We start from the raw sequence: 19,608 nt of genomic DNA, 5'->3' as shown, positions 1-19,608 counted from the left end.
TACAAATTCCTACAGGCAACTTTCACTACGCTTTTCTTACAATCTTACATAATTGAAGTCTCTGTAAGAGCATTACTCAGCTATGTTTCGCGTACAAATATCATTTATGAGTAAGGAGCTTTTGAAGTAGAAAAGTGAGCTGGTCACTCAGAGGTCAGGTACAACACAAGTGGACTTTAAGTACTCAGCTTTGACTGGATCAAGTGATCAAGGCTGACTTTAAAGTGGAATTATTTACAATGACAAATCAATATGTGGAGTAAAAAGAAAAATACTTCTTCTAATTATGTTTGTAATATTTATTATATAAAACAGATTATTTTGAGCTTTAAGGTTGATACAAAGTAAATGCTCTACTTCAATCTACTTGACTTCCTTCATTGCTTTTTCACTCGTTAAGTGTCTAGAAATAAGTGTAAATGATATGCACTGTACTGTAGGTGTTTACGCTCGACTGTAATTTCTTCCAATTTAGTAGAAAATAAATATAAATGGTTGTAAATGACAAATTATAATCAAACTGTCAATGACACAAAAACACAACAAATACTTAAAAATAATTTATTCGTCACAGCAAATAAAAAAACGATCCTGTAAAATGTCAGTGAAGACTCTTATTCAAATACTGCACAAACATGTTGGAGATTTGTCCGGTGTTCTCCGCCGGGTGCGTCTTGGCGTAGCTGATGAACTGGCGCCGTAACTTCCTCAGCTCTGCCATGTTGATGCTCCTGGTGAGCTCGATGTGGAACGGGTTAAGGTCATTTACGTACAAGTTTAGTACCACGTGCAAAGTGTTCTTTAATGCAGGAAGAAAACTTTCCCTCAAGGTTTCTACAGTAAGGCTAAACACAGAGGAAAGTGACAACACAAGACAAAGTCAAATCTGGCCCCTGTCTCTAAAGGTTGACCAGCGTTCAAAGGAGGAAATCAAAGTGTTTGCGTCTGAGGAGCTCTGACACCGTGCAGCTGCTGATAAATATTCACTCATCTACGTCATTTGGTTCCTCTTAACATGTTCCACTGAACATTATCACAGCCAAGACCTTTAAAAGTGAACGCCCGCTTTGCCTTTCATTTGACCTCTTTGATTGGACATGAATTCATCCACCCTTCCCTTCAAACAGGTTATTTAATACAGAGTGCATTGCCTACAGCTGGGGAGGGAAATGACAATCTTAGGAGCCGGATAGAGCAAATCATGTTTCATGTGGATATGAGATTTGAAGTCACCCCCAATAAAACAGACTGTAGACGTGTAAATGTGTGAAAAAGGATATTTTTTCTGTAGCGCCGGGAACTGTGAGGAGATCTCCAGGAACACTTGTCTTCTGTGCATTGAAAATGACCTGAAAAACAGTTGATAACCTTTATTTGATCACTACATATGTGGGTAATGTTTTCAAAAATACACATGTGGGATCTGTATTCTGACAGACATGTTATTTTGTTAATTGGTGGTTTAATTAAAAAAGGGATTTTATTTACTTGAAACACAATATATTATTTATGACCACCAAGAGAGGTACTCATTAATTGAAAGAACAGAGGAGACTAATTCTCATTGGTTGAAAGCAATAAGGAGACTAAACCAATGACATAGGAGCGTAAGGGTGGGTTAATAATTACATGACAGGATACACAGCCACTGACGTCATGGGGACTCTGACGCTCGGGCCAAAAACTTCTGTGTGCAAGTGATGCATATGATTAACACTGCAAAGATCAAGTGTTGCAGTTTCAATCATTAAAGACGTCTTCTACACTCCTCTTTTTAAGCAGTGATGAGTGCTGGCACATTCACAGAGGTCAATATTGACTTTATACATTATTACAGGTTTCGCCCTATTGCATCATTGTATGTCTAGTTCTTTTAATGTACACCTCAATTTTACTTTCCTGGTTTTCTTCATGTAAGTCGCCCCGACCCCCACTCCCCAGAGTGTACGCTTTCTTTGAATGAATGACGTCAACTTCAAAATTGAAGCAAGAAGCCAATTTTTGTAAACACTTTGGCTCCTTAACTGTAATTATTTGACTGATTATTCATTCTATTTAGTGTCTTTCACCCGCTGACTGCTGTCAGCCACTAAGCTGCCTTTGACTCTCCTTGAACTGCTACTTAAGAGGTGTTCACGTCAAACGGGACAAACGGCAGACACTGAAAGGATTCCTATTTTATGACGTGCAAGGGATGTTGGACAAGTCATTAAAAAATGATTTACTGCTCCCAGGGTTAAACTTAAGGTGGATTGAAAACATACAATCAAATGTGTGTTAAATAACCTTAAACCACACTGTTTGACAGGCATGACACAATCAGGTTTGTTTTGTTTTCCAGCAGTTCAATATAAATATAAAGTGATATAAGCCATTTTGAGCATGTTACAGCCTTTCAAGCAAAGTGACAACTTGATTGTGGACATAAAGTCGAAACACGAGTTGTAAACTGTTAATTAGATACCTAGGATGGTTTTGATGCTGATTAGAACTCTCAAACTGTCGATGTTGTTGTTGTTGATGATGATGATGTTTAAAGTGGTTAGCCTCTGTGTACTGCCTGTCAGTACCTGTGTCTAACTCAATGCTGTTCGTTAGCACTAAATGATGTTGTTTCCTCCTCTCTATATTCTTGCTTGTGTTGCACTAACTCTCTCATGTATGCCACTTTGGACAGAAGCCTCTGCTAAATTGTTAATTACGACGACTTTGTCATAACATGAATTCAGCGTTAGCACACCTGCTTGAGGACTGTAAGGGCTTTACACATCTGCTTTAACTGTCTATGCAATTAGAGTGTTAACATTTTGGTGTACGGTAATATGTGTGCACGACTGAACATGTGCCATTATGCGCTTAATATAATTAAAGTGATCATACACTATGACATTACTACAAAAACAGGTTCCATTAAAAACAATATCATTGGATAAAAAACAGAAACTGAAATTAAAATCTGAAAACAAATAAAGACGAACCATCAACACTTCTTGTGTGATCTTGTCCAACTCGTACAAGAAGTTTGTAGACGACAATGGTTGCTGTAGAGGAGAAGAATATCACCGTTACAATCTGACAGTGAAGAGGGAACACAACAGAGAAAAACGCTCATGTTTTTGTGAGCTTTTGGTTTGATTGTACTAAACGTGTCCCTTACACTTTGTGTAGACTGGTTAGGAGGGGGCGCTTTCCTTTTGAAAAGTGCATCAGAAATGGCTTCATATGGCAGGTTGTCATCTTTCAATATGGTAAAGAGAGGACTGTCCCATCGGTTTCTGGAGTCTGGGGCTTCAAACCTCAGCACTAAAGCATCAAAGCTACAGAAAATATAACGCGCGTCAGGAAAATGTCATTGACAAAACTTGACAGTGTTCTTTTTGTGACAATGAGAGGCCTTAAGGTAGATTCAAAAGTTAGACAAAGGGTAAATAAATAGAGTCGTACAATGATAAATAACAATGAACATGCCCTTTGAGAGTGTGTGTGTGTGTGTGTGTGTGTGTGTGTGTGTGGAGGCTCCTCACTTACATGTCCTGGGTGTACTGCTCAGAGGAATCTCTTTCAGTATTCCACAATGTGCTCACATCATCCGACGTCAAACAGTACACCTGTATGAAAAAAAAACAGATCAAGTTCTTTTGGACTGGATAGATATAGATAGATAGATATTTTTTAAAACAGCAGACAGCATTTCTCTATTAAACTTACCAGGCAGTGTGGTGTCTGTGCGTGTTTGATGAGGCAGAACAGTTCATACCGGTAACCTTGAAAAGCACATCAGCCTGAATTTAAAAGCTTAAACAACTTTTTAATGTCAGCACAGTGTAGTTAGCAAGACTTACCTTTAATGTAATTTAAAGAATCCAAAATGACAATGTCATCCTTGTTGACTTTCCTAAAAAAAAAAAAAAAAGTAACGGTTTGAAGGATTGTAACAGAATAATGTCAAATGTCATTAAAAAAAAACAGACTGTGAAAACACACCTCTCCACTTCAGCTTTTAGAGCCGCTCGGACATTCTTTTCTTGTTGGGAATCTGCAACATATCCAACGAGGTGATATTGAAAATGCGGCACAAAAATGCACAAAGTCTGAAGACACTTTCAAGGAATCCAGTTTGCTTGTAGACCAAAATGTAGATGTTAAATAAAAACTGGAGATCTGCAGCACGTACAGAACAAATATTTCCTCTAACAACTTACTTCCACGATTACAATTCAGTGACTCTAAATCACAAAATACAGGCACCTGTTCGTCTAACTCAGCGGCGAGCCACCAAGAGGAGGGCAGGTAGCGTTTTAGAAATGTAAGTTTGCACATGACCTGCAACAATGTAGGTGTCTGCTGCTCTTAACACAAAAAGATGAACACCATGATGTGGCTGTTTAGAAAGTGATTAGTTTTGCATGTCCACTCACTGAAGGTCTACATCACTTGAATTCTGTTTCCAGCCTTTGTTAGTGCGAAACAGATTTTAGGCTGTTGTATTCTTTTGTGTTGTTCTTTTGCATTACTAGTGTTTTGATACGACTATTAGTGCATGTGTGTCGCTGTGCATACCCTAACCACCTCCAGGTACTTTGGGGGTCCCCAGTCTCTGGCATCCTTACTTTGGGGGTCATGACCTGCAAGTTTGGGAACCCCTGCCCTGATCCTAATTAATGTCATATGATATTTTTAATTCATTTTTTTTGTTCAATTTCCCCAACAAGTTTTCATATATGTTTATTTCTAATGTGTCTTCTTCTGTGTGCAAGTACAAGAGAGTAAAATAAAAACTACAATCACAATCTATTTGTACTCAAACAGGCCAAAAAAAAAAAAAAAACACTTATGATGACCTTACAGGAAAATAAAAACACAGGTTCCTTTCAATGTTATATTATATTGTTATTAGTTTAGAGTCTTCCTCATAGGACAGTGATGACACTCACAAACCAGACTTCATGCAAACGTCATTAAACTAATTGTATACAAAGCTAAAGTTAGCTTCACTTGCCTGAGTAGACATTGTTTTTCTCAGCGTCCAGGGATTTCTCTCCCACAACGTGAACCTTTCGGCCTGTGTTCTGTTCAAAATACTCCTTCAGTTCTTCTGCCCTCCGTGTTTTGCCACTACAGGGGTAACCACACATTACTACAAGAGGCATTGCAGCTACCCGGTAAGTCTTATTTGGCTAACTACACTACACGGTGTGATGAAAAGCATGTTTCCACTCTAACCCGGATGTGAAGCTGGAGGTAATTTCTTGGTGCGGCCGACAGGGGGCAGCAGAACCTCGTTTCAGATTTGATCAATTCTGCAGTTGAATACATTTTTTAATTACAGAGACTCTTAATGCATTTAATTAACAGTAGCCTAATATAAATAATAGTATTTCAAATATATATATATTATATATTGATAATATATATATACAATCAACAAGAAGAGCCGACAACTGATATGGCTTTCAGTTTTTTTATTATCACGTGGTGACACAAATATTTAATTAAAATAACTATACATAAGAACAAGTCAGTGTGTTTGGTCATTACATTGTCAAATACAATATAAATTGTTTCACAGAAATCAACTCTCCTCTTCATCAGTAACGTTGCACATTGTTCAAGCAGCATCTTGTTCTCCTCTGATTGGAAAGAAAAATAAATATCAGTTATATATATGCTGATTTGTTATTATGAAAATGACAATGGAGGTAGTTTTTTTTTTATTTACTAACATGTCCGGTGTCTTTTTCCGCTGTGTGAGCTGTGCAGTTTTTAACATCTGAATCAGCAATGCGTGCAGGTCTCCTAGTCGGTACAATGGACTTCTTACATCTCTGTCTTCAGTAGGAACATGTACATCTTCAAAGGGAGACTCCATCAAGGAACTATCCGTGACACTTTTCTTTCCCATGAAATGACCTTAATAAATACAAAATACAATCTTAATAGCCTACGGACTTTTCCGAATTTTAAAATAAATAAATCACAACACAACAAGCAAATTAATATTTCTCTTACCTGTCGCCCACAGATTCCCCCTCGGGTTCACCTTGATCTTTGAAACTTTATTTCTTAATTCAGTCAAATCAAAAGTCATTGAAGAAGTCATGGCCATGTATGAGATGAGGATGAAATAAGACAGGAATCCTGCTCCGAAGGTCTTTGCCAAAATGCCAGTCATTCTTCAAATGTGTTAAGCAATTGGCTGGCAATTCATTAAACTCTCTTTACTCCTCTGTCACTTTGGGGACTTGCAGATATACTGCCATAGGGTGGGATTGATATTCTGATTGGATGAAGTCATCCGTCTGTGGCTGGTTTCTTATAGGATGAAATGCTGCATATTACCAGTCCTTGTGACTTCTAATTTGCTATATTGAGTGACACGTATGTGACCTCAATGCAAAACCTCTAATTGTCACATCTAAATACCGTTAAATACTTCCCCCCGGGCTTCCAGTAGTTTCATACACAAACCAGTCCATCACATAAAACACTTCGAAAATATTATATTAAATGCACCAATTTAATTTGAAGTACTTCATGTAAACATTACAGCAAGGCACATGGGCCACTGCAAGCTGAATAGATGTAATGGCTTTAAGAAATGCTGTTAATCCAGGGTTCATTGGCTACTGTACGTACATGGGTTTCTTTCCTAAACAAGTCCTCACTGTACACAGTATCAAAAGTACAAATACCTTTCAACGAGCATTACAAAGTAACAAGTCTTGCACAAGTCATTCTTGTCAGCATCTGTGAGGGGAGACAACAGGACTTTACATAACACAGAAACAGAGAGGCTCTTCTAGCACTTCAATAGAAAAGTCAATATGACCCTATAGCCTCATATCCTTCACAAAATAATTTATAAAATTCAATGTGGGATAATACACATTTTATAAACTAATTTTTACATTGCACTTAGATAACCGGCAACTCCTCAAACACTTTCCTTTTGAACAATCACTGCCTTTGCCCTTGGAGGTAGGAACTGTCACGTATTATACATGAAACAAAGAGGTGCTGCTTTACAAATCAGGACCTGCACACATCAAGTATCCACCATTATGAAAGGTTTTTCCTCTGAGTTGATTCCTACTAGATTCATAATAATACTAATTATTATTAGAAAGAAAGAAATAAGCAGCTCCACGTTAACAGGTCCTGATTCATAAAACATCTCTGTCCAGCTTCACTTTCCAACCCGCCCTGCATCACCCAAAACAATATACCCTGATTTGACAGAACACCGACGGCTCACCTGCCTGTAAAAAATACACTCCTGGCAATTTGAGGTATTTTCAACACTGCTGCACCAAGCACCCTATACCTCTCAATGTTTCCCCTGAACACTTAGGGGGGAACGACCTTGCACCAAACATGTTCAATAAACATGAAAACAAAAAAAAACATTTCAGAATGCTAAAATACATCAAAAAGAAAGTCAGTATACCAAAGATGGCAGAAATAAGGCTTTTAAGGTATTACTGAATTAAGATATGCTTGCTATAAATGTCAACTAAATGTCTAGGTGTGTACTGTAAATTAAATGCAACACAGTCTAATAGAAGCTGCAAGCTGAATACCATCAAGGTTATTGAGTGTTGCATGAAATACTTCTGACTAAATGCAAGAAATTGACACTACTATTGATAACAGACTATAATCCTGTCTACTTCACTGTTCCATGGATTACTCAAAGCTAGACCTACTTATACTGACATTCCTGAGTCACCTGTCAGGCTGGATGCAACAATCGGGAGGGAAAAAAGAAATAGAAATAAAAGGCTTCGCTATAAAGTGTGCGCAGTTTGACTGGAAGGCAAGATTAATATATTACCAACATGCAACGTTAAATAAAAAATAATTAAAAGAGCAATATAAATCTATGAAAATACTGTACTTTTACCATATGCTAAGGATCTTTTTTTTTTTTAAATACTGCACAGGCTCTGAACGAGAGTAACATTTAAATTAAGAGCCCAAACACTTTGTACCACCCCCATGCAGAATATCAAACTTTCTGTTACTTTCACAAAACAGACGACATCAGAGCAGCTTTAAAGAAGTGTTCAGAACCACTGCTTGTTTCTGAGAGACAGTCCTCAGTTTTAAATTTATGTCGACTGTCCTGTCGCATCGCAGAGCTGCTGGCTCTTTCCCCCGCGAGCTCTCATGTTCATTAAGCGTGGGTATCGAGGCTTTCTCCTCATCAGTCACTGCACATCTGACTGGCCGACTCTCCTGCTTTTTCTTTCTAGCCGCTGAAGACGACGCTCCTCCTCCTCCTTTTCCCTCTTTCTCAGGATCCTTTACTTTGTGTACAATGAAAAGGTGTCTGTTAAGAGACAGCACAGACGTGAAACACAGGCCACAGTGAAGGCACTGAGGAGTGTTTTCATCCGTTTTATGCTGCGGTATGTGCTGCAGGAACTTTGTGTTATCATCTGTGATGAAACCACACTTTGAACAGCGGAAATTGGTTTTCAGCCGCTTCGCTGAAGGAGCCTCAATACTGGAAGTGTGATCCTGCTGCTTCTCCTGTGTGTCCACGGCAGGTCTATCAGACACAGGCTCCTGTGAATCACAGCGGTCACATGTTTTTTTTAAATAATGACCAGAATCATTTGTGTTGGTGTCATTTTGAAATAATAATAACACTACCTTTCTTACAGCCTTTTTTGACTCCAGGGTGGCTGTTTTTGGCATTTGGCTGAGATCAGGATTTTTGATTCCGTGCATTAGACTGATGTGGTTCTTCAACGTAACACTTGTTGTGAATATTGTCTTGCTATCAGTGCAATACCTGAATTGTGAAAACATGAAATTGAAATGAGGGTAAATCATAAACTGATTTTAAATAGTAGTGGAAACAGTGACTTTTAAAAAAATATATTTGTTGACAAAAATATTACCAGCAAGTGTAACTTTTCTTTTTTCCATCGTGGTCAATGCGAATATGTCGTCTCAGACTGATCGCAGCGTTAAAAGACCGCTCACAATGTCGACATGGGTACTTCTTCATTGACTGAAAAAAAAAAGAGAAAAGTGTTACCATACACGCTTGACAAAATGTGACAGAGGCTCATCTAGCGGCTTTCAGCAATTTGTTCAGATAAAAGCTAATAATGACTTCATTAGCTTGCTTTCTACTTGTGATTTTACAGGACTGGTTTCTTAATGCCCCACACTCAGCTGTAGAGGGTAGGTCTCGATTTTACCATCTCAAATCCTAATAAAAGTCTAGATGACAAAATGAAAACAACTAAAACTTGATGGTGTGTAGCTGAGCGTTAGAAACAGGACAACACTTTAGGATATAAAACACAACATCCGCAGCATGTCTCATGCCACAAATGCTAAGTTAATTTAATTAGCACTCACACTGACCTCAGGTAAGCACTCACTGTCCTTAAGACACGTTTCAGGAGAGCAGCTAGTGAAGAGCTCAAATGAAAAGCACTACTACTTTAAAGTTTGACAGATTTAATATTCTGACATTGATCGTGCTAACATGATATATAGTACAAGTATCAGTATTTTTTAAATCTATATTGTATAAATATGTATTGGATATATGAGTTCAACATTTATATATAAAAATGTATATGCTAAAATTCTGTATTTTCAGGATTACCGAACACAAATCATAGCAGATCTAACAGTGATCTGTAGTTTGACCTCATAAGAGTTGTAGTACAGTGAGCCTACTCATTTCACATTTGATAGTTTTCTTAATTGTAAGGCAGGAACCTCGTAAAATATACATCTGAGTGCAGCCATCACTTATGTTTTGGGTGAGCACGTGTTCCATCATGGGGTTTTCATGTTCTCTTACCTTTCCATGGTTGATCTTCATGTGAGAAACATATGCATCTCTTTCAGGGAAAAACTGGAGGCACTCCCCACACGTCCAGCCGGTAGGTTTTACACGCGGCCTGCGCTCCTGGTCAGCCTTTTTTCTTGGACTATCTTTATGTTTAACGGGACTCTTGTGTTGTTGCACTGAATGGGATTTCTGGTGCCTGTCAGCTTTGCCATTTTTAATACTGGGCTCCTCTGCTTCTCCTGTCATGTGTCCCACATGAACACCCTGCAAGACAGAAAAAAAGAAAATTACTTAAAAAAAAACACATAATAATAATGATTACATTCCAAAAAGTCACGATTAGGGAGTTGTTGTTTTTTTTAAATAGCGAACATTGAGAATATCTCTTTAATCAAAAGTGCAGTCAGGACAAACCTTGAAGTGCTGCATTAACAGCTGTTTATGTGGAAAGACAGAGTTGCATTCTGGACACTTGAAAACACATGTAACTCGCTTGTTGGCATTCTGATGAAAATGCTGAAACAGTAACGGCTTTTTCTTGAAAACGGTCTCGCATGAACACTTGAAGATTAACCTGCAAATGAAAAGAGAGAAAAGTTCAGATGAAAGGTAAAAAAAAAAAAAAAAAGTATTCAACTTTTAACAGCTAGGTCATGAGACGTTGACTTACTGCGGGGATACTTTGCCAGCATTGTGTTTAATGTTTAAATGCACTTCACAGCTGTCGGGGGTCTTGAAGGCAATTGGACAGATGGAGCACTTGTATAAGACTTCACAGTGTTTCTCCTCAATGTGAGTCTTTTGTCCTTGGAGGGTTTTAAAAACCATATCACAGTGAAGACATCTGGAAGGAAATCAAACATTATACCAAAAGAACACTGTACTGTAGCTTTCTTTTTAAACGCATGCTTTACTTACTTGTACCAGGCCTTGCGTGCGTAGTGGAGACAGTTTTCCTTAACATGTTTCTGTATGTCTTCAGAAAGACTCGTGGCACCACACTCAGGACAGCAATATGGAGGCTTGTGTGAATGGATGCGTTCGTGAGCTTTGAAGCTGCATTTGTTAGGTAACAGCATCAAGCACACCTGACACATCTGTTTAATATAGGATAAAACAAGAGAGAAGACAACAACAAAAACATGGAAAATACATCAAAAACTCCATCAGATTGCCTTTAAAGTATTATTCAGGTAATAGTCAATGAATAATTTGTTACTCTTTCAGTATAATAAAACCTGAAAAAGCCTTTCAATTGTGAAAAAAAACATTTGAATACAACAACAATGAGTGTCAGCTACAGATCATTTTTGAATTAATCAAGAATCATAATTTTAACCTTTTATAAATATCATTACGATGATTATAATAATAAATGTTATAATTAAAACAAACAATTAAACAGGGTCAGCCTTGCGCTACAATATTTTTATTGAAACATGCACTCACTAGTCCTTCCATGTCGTCTGACGGCCTCTGGTAATGGCCTGCGAGTGCTTTGTAGTCTATTAACTGCTTGTTACACTCCAGGCAGCTGAGCTGATGGTGAATGACATTGTCTGGATACAGGGGCAGGACAGGTTGACTTTTGAGTGAGGATGACCGAGAGGGGTAAGAGTCCACGTTCACAGGTTCAGCAGTCAGGGCTAAAAACATTTGCTCCTCTGCTATGGGTTTCATATGAAGCTGAGTGCACTGCATCACCATGCCGTTCTTCTTGTGCTCCCGTGCGTGCGCCAACAGGGCACACTTGTTGAAGAACACCATGGTCTTTGCACAGTGGGTACATGCTACTTCAATGTGGACACTCCTCCTGCTGTAATGATACGTGAGACTCCTCTCCACCCCAAAGGAGTCCCCGCACTCGAGGCAGCAGTATCCGCGTGGTGGAAGGTTTATGTCGCTGTCCGGAGGGGGGTTCAGATTGGGAACGTATGTAGGCAAGGGGTTGGTATTGTTCAACAGTCTGTTCAAGGTTCCTGCTGCTGTGTTGTGAACGGACGTGCGAGGGTAAGAGTTAGCTGTTTTGACCTGATGCACCAGTGGCACAGTGCTGTACACCGTCGAGGACAGTGTGTGTTTGCTTTGATGATGGGAGGTGGATCGGGCGGCAACTGTAGCAGCAACACTGTGGGGGACCAGGTTCAGACTAGCTAGATGCATCGCTTTGGGAAGGAAGTTTGCACCGGTCGCTTGGCTTATTGTCGCCGATTCTCTCTTTTTTTTCTGCTTATGACGTGCAACAGAACGCTTGGCAGAACCGTTTAAACTATGGAGTGTTGTCGCGGACTGTGGTTTTCTTGTCTTACTCGAGTTTGCTTCTGATCTGTTGTGTAAAACTTTCTGTGACGATGCACCAGCTGGGATACTTTTAGTCTGTATTCCAACGATGCTTTCACCTGCTGCACTTTGAGACCGATGTGGAGACATATTACAGTAAGAATCGTCGCTGATCATACTTTGAGATGGAGAGGATTCATATGCAGAATGAATGTCATCCGTTTCTGAATCAGGCAGCACACTGGTCACTGTGCGCTTGATCTGTCCAGACTTGGTTTTGATGGTCTTGATTCTGACCCTGGGTATGGCAGCAGGTGACCCAGATGTCACTGCAGGGGAGGCCTTGCTACTACTGTCGCTCCAGATGCTTACAGGACTATCAGAGGGTTTAACTAACCGTTTCACAGCTTCAACTGGACTTCTGGGGCTTTTTGGGGATATGGGCAAGTTCAAGCTTACTTTCACGCATTCATTCTGATTGACTGAGGACTCTCTGGGACCTGTTCCAGCATTCAGAGCCACAAGAGCCTCAAGGCAAGAGTTTAGTTTAGATGTCTGAGAATTGCCGAGAGGACAAGCAGCAGGAACATCTTTTGTTGTTCCCGAATCGCAGTCGGTACCAATAAAGTTCTTGCTAAGACTTGGTGGAGGAAGAGCACTGTGTCTTCTGGGAGTTCTATCTGTTTTGTTGTTGGCTAAGATGCCTAAGTGCTCCTTGCTTCCATTACTTTGCACTGCTTGCCTCTCATTGTTCTTGGAAAAACCAGAGGAACATTCATCAAACACGGTACGGTCCACATTTCTTGTATCGTCTTCAACGAAAGGGTCCACCAAAACGGAAGCTTCCGGGAAACAGGGTTCCTTCTGTTTCGGGTGCGTTCGCTCTCGACTCCACTGGGCTCCATCTTCAGACTCGGAACTGGAGATTGGGCTTGTGTGAGAAAGCGATTGTGAAAACAGCGGCGTTCCACCTGGTTTGTGCTGAACAGGAGCCTTCCCGAGAAGCTCTCTTGAACTCTCCCCGTTCAAAGCCGAGAGCATTCTTTTGGACAAGCCGGCGTTAGTTGCGTCAACAGGGGGCTCCTGAACCCTGAATCCATTTTGCAAAGCCGGTCCAAGACCTTCCAATGTCTCGTGGCGACTTGTGTTTTTCACAATAACACTTACAGCAGGAATATCTGCAACAGCCTTGTTACTCAATAAGCTGTCATCCAGGCAGACTCCTGTGTGTTTCAGCTGACTCTCTGTCTCCTCACCCTGTGGGGGCTCTTTGGCATCCAGCCCTGTCGCATCTGGGATGTCAAAGGCAGCTAGAAGATCATCAAAATCTGGTGTTTTCATGTCACCCATGGCTGTTCAGTCTCATCAACCTGCAGAAAATATAAACACAGATTTACCTTCCTTATTATGTCATTCGTAAGTAAACACATTAGGCACGGCAGACTGGCTGTGTAGGCTTACTGGTAAACTATTATCAGATATTATCAACAGTTTTAAAAGCTGTCAACATCCTATATGCTAACGTTAGCTTCAGCTAGTTGGTCCTCATCCATGCATCTACTAGTTTGTACCAAGGTAATATTAACATTCACTAAAAAATAGGCACATAAACATTCTATATTCGTTGCAAAAAATATCAAATGATTCATATGCGGGTCTGTTTTGTTCTTGTAACAGCGACAATAGGAGAAAGCTTTTAGATGCGCATAACGGAGCCCTGGAGCAAACTTAGCTTAGCAGCATGCTAACACGCAAATCATTTTGGTACAAGCTGGAAAACTCGCAACTTATCAATGTATAAGCGCGCTTACCATTTGATCCAGTTACGTTTAACATTTCTAGTCAATAGTGAAATTTAGCGAGTAAGCTGTGTGCGCTTATTCGGTAGTAACGTTGGTGCTGAAGCATTAGCTCATAGCTACAAGCTGTTCAGCGTTTCACTTGGGTTTTCTTTTTTCCTGTTTGGGTGTTCGAGCCCTCGTCGCTGTCTTACAGGCGTGAGGCGGTGCCACTTACCGGTTCAGCTACGTCCCACCAGAAGAAGAAGAAGAAGAAGAAGAATGGATATATTCCATCGCGTTTTTGTAAGTCGGTTGCCAAAACACACAGACTTTGTCATGATGTAATTGGTACGTTGAAATAGTAGGTAGGAGAGGCATCTTTGTAATCAAATGGGCCTGTAAAACATTAATGTCTGGAACACTGCCATGGCCCCCCCCCCCCCCCCATTCAGATTTTCAACAAATGGGCCCGTTACTAATCATCCGTCCACTGATACCCTTCAAATATTCCTTCTTAACTTGCTTTCAAAGAAATGTTATAACCTCTATATTCATGAAGTGCTTACTGCTTATGCACGTATGTATCCATTTAGGATGCATGCTACTACTTCTAACATTACACTTTAAGCTTGGATTATTACTAATACTCACACTCATTTTGTATACTGTACTATAAGTGCAAAGATATTGGAGCATGCAATGTTTTAGTGAGGGCCATTGTTCTGAATTCCGTAAGACAAAATTGAGGGCATACATATTATAAATTTACCCTTCCTGCTTGGCAGGGTGAAAAGATGTGTAATCGATTCCAGCTCAGTTCCCACCTCAGGCCTGATGAACTTTGACAACAGGTACAAAACAAACAAGTTCGTCAGCCCAACTATTGATTTAAAGGGGGTAATGATGTAACAGGACACAACAAACAAGCTGAGCATTACTGACGTTTTGTCAGTGGCCATAGTTATGTAATCTGATGGAACAGAGCTAAGCTTGGTTTTTGGCCTATATTTTTATATAGTCTGCTGTATATGTTTAGCCTATTGTTTTATAGCCTGTGTTTTTCGGTAAACAAATAACAAGTAATAATAATAACAATAATAATAATAATATAAAGATAAAAGATAAAGATAAACTTTATTGATCCCCCATGGGGGAAATTTGTGCATTACAGCAGCTCAAGAAAACAGGGGACGGGAATGTAATTATTAAAAATAAAAATAGAAGTTAAAAATCAAATCAAACATATTTACATCAGTTAAATAAAAAAAATACAATAATGGGAAATTACACAGTAACTACACTGGAAAGAGTTAAATATTAATAATAAACACCTTGTATTAGGGCTGGACGATATGGACCAAAACTCATATCTCGATATTGTTTAGCTGAATGGTGATACTCGATATGTATCGATATGTATTTTATTAACAGTGAAAACACATGGAAAAATAAACTACCTGTTTGTGAATTTAAAAAGTAATATTATAAAATAAAAATGTTCCTTAAATACAATAAAAGAGAGAGAGAGAGGAGGAGCAGGGTTAAGAGGGACAGACAGTCAGTCATCATCAGTGAGATGAGAAAAAGGTGACCTGGCACCTCTGTAATGTTATTTTAATGCAACTTAAACTATATCCATATTAACGATGTTGTCTTACCCTATATCTTGTTTGAAAATATATCGCTATATCTTAAAAACTCGATATATTTCCCAGCCCTACCTTGTATGAAGCACTTTTCTTAACATGGTTACAAAATGCTATACAAAAAATACAGACAGATAAAAGGAAGGTAAAAAAAAAAAATAATACTGAAAAACATTGATAAAAAAATCAATTGTTTAGCGACAATAGAAGATATCATTTTGAAAAAAAAACTTGACCTTGACTTGACTTGGCATTCTGGGCCATTTTGAGTCTGGCTGAAACTGATTAAGATTGTGTTACATTAGTGTGGCGAAAAAATAAAAGCATGAATAACTTTGTGCTGATACGTGGGAGACAGGATTGATCTTATTTTAGAAATATGTTTGAGTTGAAAGAAACCGGATTGGACAGTATTTCTGTGCATCAAAATAAAAATCTTTGTCAAATGTTTAGCTTTTAGTGTGATTTTGATGTGAAGTTAACCAGGCTTGCTATGGAGAGGACTAGATAAATTATTAATTACGACTTCATATTCGTCTTGATTAAGTTATAAAACGTTTTGTGATATCTAGTATAAAATGTTGCTTTTTGAGGCATTTGAGGAAATTGTCTAAACTGTTGGGATTATTGGATTGGAAGGGAACGTAAATCTGTGTGTCATCTGCAAGTGAGTGACTGGAGAGACCATGGTTCTGAATGATCTGTGCTGAGTGGTAGCACAGAAATGAAGAATTTCTGCCAGACTTTTTCTACAAGTCAGGCTGAAAAGACGGGTCATCAAGTCCAGCTCGTAGACACACAGGCCTGCTGAACTTTGGTTACAGGTAAAAATAAGTTTATCAGCCCAATTATTGACTTAAAAGGGGGTAATGATGTAACAGGACATAACAGATAAATTGAGTAACACAGACATTTTGGCCATGGTTATAGTTATGCAATCTGCTTCACCAAACTAAGTTAGGTTTGACCTCTAGCCTAGTGTTTCATATGTTAGCCGGTCAATAAATAACAAATCAATTATTAGATTAAAAGAAGCAAGGTTCATCCTTAATGGTAAAAATATTTCATTAATTTAATTCAATATTGCATCTCAAAACTACTATGGGCCTTTTTATTTTGTATTGTGTGAAACAATCACACGATCATCTACACGTGTTTCATCAGTCTAATCTGCCACATTGATTTTAAAATTGAATTTTATGTCAAACAAGTTGATGTTGAACATTGAAAAGAGTGTCTTGTTTTATTGAGCCAGGCATTTAATGTTATGCTTCAAAATCTGTTCACATGTCATTAACCTCTGACAGGGTACCCAAGCCTTTTTGAAAACCCTGTGAACCCAAATATACGGCACTTAAACAAGAGTCAATGTTTATCATAAGCAACTGAACAGACTGAGCCCCCCATTGAGTATCATGAACCATGGACAAACACCATTTTAAGTATTCAGATAATTGTTTTTCTGTGACAAAATCAAATTTGGATAGCAGCCAGAACAACTAAAAGTTGCCATTATATCTGATCATGAATCATTTCCCAGAAAACTAAGGTACAGATTGCACTGCAGCGTATCTAATGGACCCGGATAACGATTTTGGGGCGATGACATTCTGTAGTCCTGAGTGCACTAAAACTATCACTAAAACAGATGAGATTCTGTCATCAAAAAAACATTCAAGTTTTCTTTTTGCTTTCATCCCTGAAATGACCCTTTGTGTATCCCAACAAACATACAGAAACGTTCAAGTCAACTGTATGGTTCACATATCTTTGAGCTATCAAAGGTAATGTATTTTTTTTTTACATGCTTTTTACCCCCCAACTATACAACACGAGTTTACTGTTGTAGTCTGGTGGAAGAATCAAAGCGTTAACAGCCTATAAAATCATTTATAATGTATCATTCTTATACCTGTAACCAAGTTTCTGTTATGGATACGTAAATATCAACCTTAGAGGGAAATAGTTTGTATAATTCTTATCATAAGTATGTTTTTGCAAGTTACTAATACGGATGCAAAGAAGTTTATTCTAAAAAAACGAAAGCCCAGCCATGCTTGCAATTATTTTCTTCCATGTCACTATTTGGAGTCAACAAGTTGCAGCTTAATTCAACCAAAATATGACGGATCAAATCCTTTATGGTCAACGCACAATCTTGTTTCTGATCACAGCCACCACAGTTTTAATGTGTTTGTCCTCCCTAAATATTGTTGCACCTGTTAAAGTGAGGTCTAAGAAAAGACGCCTCTGTTTAATGACCGTACTCGCAGCTATAAAAGGGGACTTTTGGAAAGCAGTGCACAGATGGAAAGAAATAAGACCTCCCTACTTTCTCCCACCAACAGAACCCAGATTTTTTTTTTTTAATATAAGATGGTCAATCAACAAGTTAATCCAGCAGACTGTGAAAAGTTTTCCCATTTTTTACTGAGCCTCTATCATCCCAAGTTTGAGCTACTCTGATGTTCTTCCAAAACGTTAACTGAACTATTTGAAACAGTGTCAGATATGAGAGTCTTTCAGCCCTTGATGTGATAGCAACAATGCTCTTACCCAAAGTGATGGGATATGTCTGGTTGCTTTCCATTTCTGTCCATTGGTTGTGTCCCAACTAATTTTAAAACTGCCTGTATGCATCCATCTTTTAAATAAACTGGACTAGATCCCTCCCTCCCTCCCTCAGAACTACAGGCCAATCTTAAAGTTAACTTTAATTTCTAAATGGCTGTATACAAAAATAGTGCCCAAACAATTTCTTTGTAAATGGCTTGTGCAAATAACAATAACAATTATTTTGAAATTCTTTAATCTAGAATCCAGAAGTTTCACAGCACTGAGACAAGCTCTGCTCGGGGTCAAACACATGTTTATGACTGCTGATCAAGGCATGTGCTCAGTCTTTGTACTTCTGGACCTTTGACTCCACAAAATGTTATTGGACAGTCTGAGGCACAGGTTAGAGGTTTCTGGCACAGTTAAAGACTGGTTCTAGCGAATTCAAATTTCTGCGTCGCCGTAAGCTGCTCTTTCTTTTGTGTGGGTATGGTGTGCCCCAGGGGTCAGTTTTGGGTCCATTTTCCTTATACATGCTCCACCTGGGTCACATCATACAAAAACATGATGTAAACATAACCCAGATGATTCAAATTGGACCAGAGCATATATATGAGCAAATACTGCCATCTGCTGGTCTGCTGGATTCGGGTGTTACAACCATTGTAGACAGTCATGACTCAGAGTTATTTTCAGCATGAAAAAATTAAGAATGACCCTTGCTTCTTTTAATCTAATAATTGATTTGTTATTTATTGACCGGCTAACATATGAAACACTAGGCTAGAGGTCAAACCTAACTTAGTTTGGTGAAGCAGATTGCATAACTATAACCATGGCCAAAATGTCTGTGTTACTCAATTTATCTGTTATGTCCTGTTACATCATTACCCCCTTTTAAGTCAATAATTGGGCTGATAAACTTTTTTACCTGTAACCAAAGTTCAGCAGGCCTGTGTGTCTACGAGCTGGACTTGATGACCCGTCTTTTCAGTCTGACTTGTAGAAAAAGTCTGGCAGAAATTCGCATAGAAAGCCTTTAATCAACAGTTTTGTTTTTAATTGGATTATTTTCCTTTTAAATATACAAAAAAAAGAAATTTTCTCATCATACCTTGTTTATTGTAACAGCCTTTTAACCTGCTCCAGAAGTGTGGAAGATCTACTGGAGCATAGGTCAGCTGGGTCTGTAATCTTTTTAAGATAACTTTCTGTAGACATACTTTATCTGTAGGCCTAGATGAATAAATACATTTGGTATTATATTTAAAAATAATGTTGAGAATAAATGCATGAATTCATTTATTTAAAAAAAGATACAACAAATCTTTCTGGTATTTAATTTCATAAAAAAATTACTTATGATTTAAATTCTTTGTAGAATCAAAGGATAAATAAAATATCTATTTATAGTAACTATATTTTGGTATTATTGATTTATTGTGAATTTATTAATGCAGTCATTTATTTCATTTAGGCAGTGTCCATACTCCAAAAGCAAACTTTTTCCACTACAATCTTT

At 38.4% G+C, this 19,608-nt stretch overlaps 2 protein-coding genes across 2 annotated transcripts; both read right to left on the bottom strand.

Annotated features, from left to right (window-relative positions):
* Positions 1 to 547: 547 nt before the first annotated feature.
* On the bottom strand, positions 548 to 5,232 carry kti12 (KTI12 chromatin associated homolog). Its single transcript, XM_061035340.1, has 9 exons — positions 5,000 to 5,232; positions 3,985 to 4,036; positions 3,843 to 3,895; positions 3,709 to 3,764; positions 3,529 to 3,608; positions 3,158 to 3,317; positions 2,979 to 3,041; positions 1,281 to 1,349; positions 548 to 745 (listed from the first exon to the last, which is right to left on the bottom strand). Exons 1-9 carry the CDS (start codon positions 5,148 to 5,150, stop codon positions 602 to 604), a joined length of 828 nt encoding a protein of 275 aa, XP_060891323.1. The 5' UTR covers positions 5,151 to 5,232; the 3' UTR covers positions 548 to 601.
* A 1,266-nt stretch (positions 5,233 to 6,498) lies between these two features.
* Positions 6,499 to 14,074, bottom strand: znf592 (zinc finger protein 592). The gene is made up of 9 exons (XM_061035338.1): positions 13,915 to 14,074; positions 11,273 to 13,473; positions 10,742 to 10,920; positions 10,494 to 10,667; positions 10,238 to 10,397; positions 9,833 to 10,087; positions 8,910 to 9,022; positions 8,659 to 8,800; positions 6,499 to 8,571 (listed from the first exon to the last, which is right to left on the bottom strand). The coding sequence occupies exons 2-9, from the start codon at positions 13,451 to 13,453 to the stop codon at positions 8,044 to 8,046; spliced, it is 3,732 nt and encodes a 1,243-aa protein (XP_060891321.1). The 5' UTR covers positions 13,454 to 13,473; positions 13,915 to 14,074; the 3' UTR covers positions 6,499 to 8,043.
* Positions 14,075 to 19,608: the final 5,534 nt, after the last annotated feature.

The sequence above is a fragment of the Labrus mixtus genome, chromosome 4 (genome assembly GCF_963584025.1).
Source record: "Labrus mixtus chromosome 4, fLabMix1.1, whole genome shotgun sequence".
In the NCBI taxonomy this organism is placed as follows: domain Eukaryota; kingdom Metazoa; phylum Chordata; class Actinopteri; order Labriformes; family Labridae; genus Labrus; species Labrus mixtus.
This window is presented reverse-complemented; position numbering and strand designations above follow the sequence as displayed.

What these genes read in the sequence shown, in the direction of transcription:
- kti12 (XM_061035340.1), bottom strand. Translation starts at nt 5,150, where the DNA reads ATGCCTCTTGTAGTAATGTGTGGTTACCCCTGTAGTGGCAAAACACGG. An exon ending in GAGCAGTACACCCAGGACAT is followed by an intron (nt 3,318 to 3,528) that starts GTAAGTGAGGAG and finishes TATTTTCTGTAG; the next exon opens with CTTTGATGCTTTAGTGCTGA. An exon ending in TCACACAAGAAGTGTTGATG is followed by an intron (nt 1,350 to 2,978) that starts GTTCGTCTTTAT and finishes ACTGTTTTTCAG; the next exon opens with GTCATTTTCAATGCACAGAA.
- znf592 (XM_061035338.1), bottom strand. Translation starts at nt 13,453, where the DNA reads ATGGGTGACATGAAAACACCAGATTTTGATGATCTTCTAGCTGCCTTT. An exon ending in GCACGCAAGGCCTGGTACAA is followed by an intron (nt 10,668 to 10,741) that starts GTAAGTAAAGCA and finishes ATTTCCTTCCAG; the next exon opens with ATGTCTTCACTGTGATATGG. An exon ending in CAAAAAAGGCTGTAAGAAAG is followed by an intron (nt 8,572 to 8,658) that starts GTAGTGTTATTA and finishes TGTGATTCACAG; the next exon opens with GAGCCTGTGTCTGATAGACC.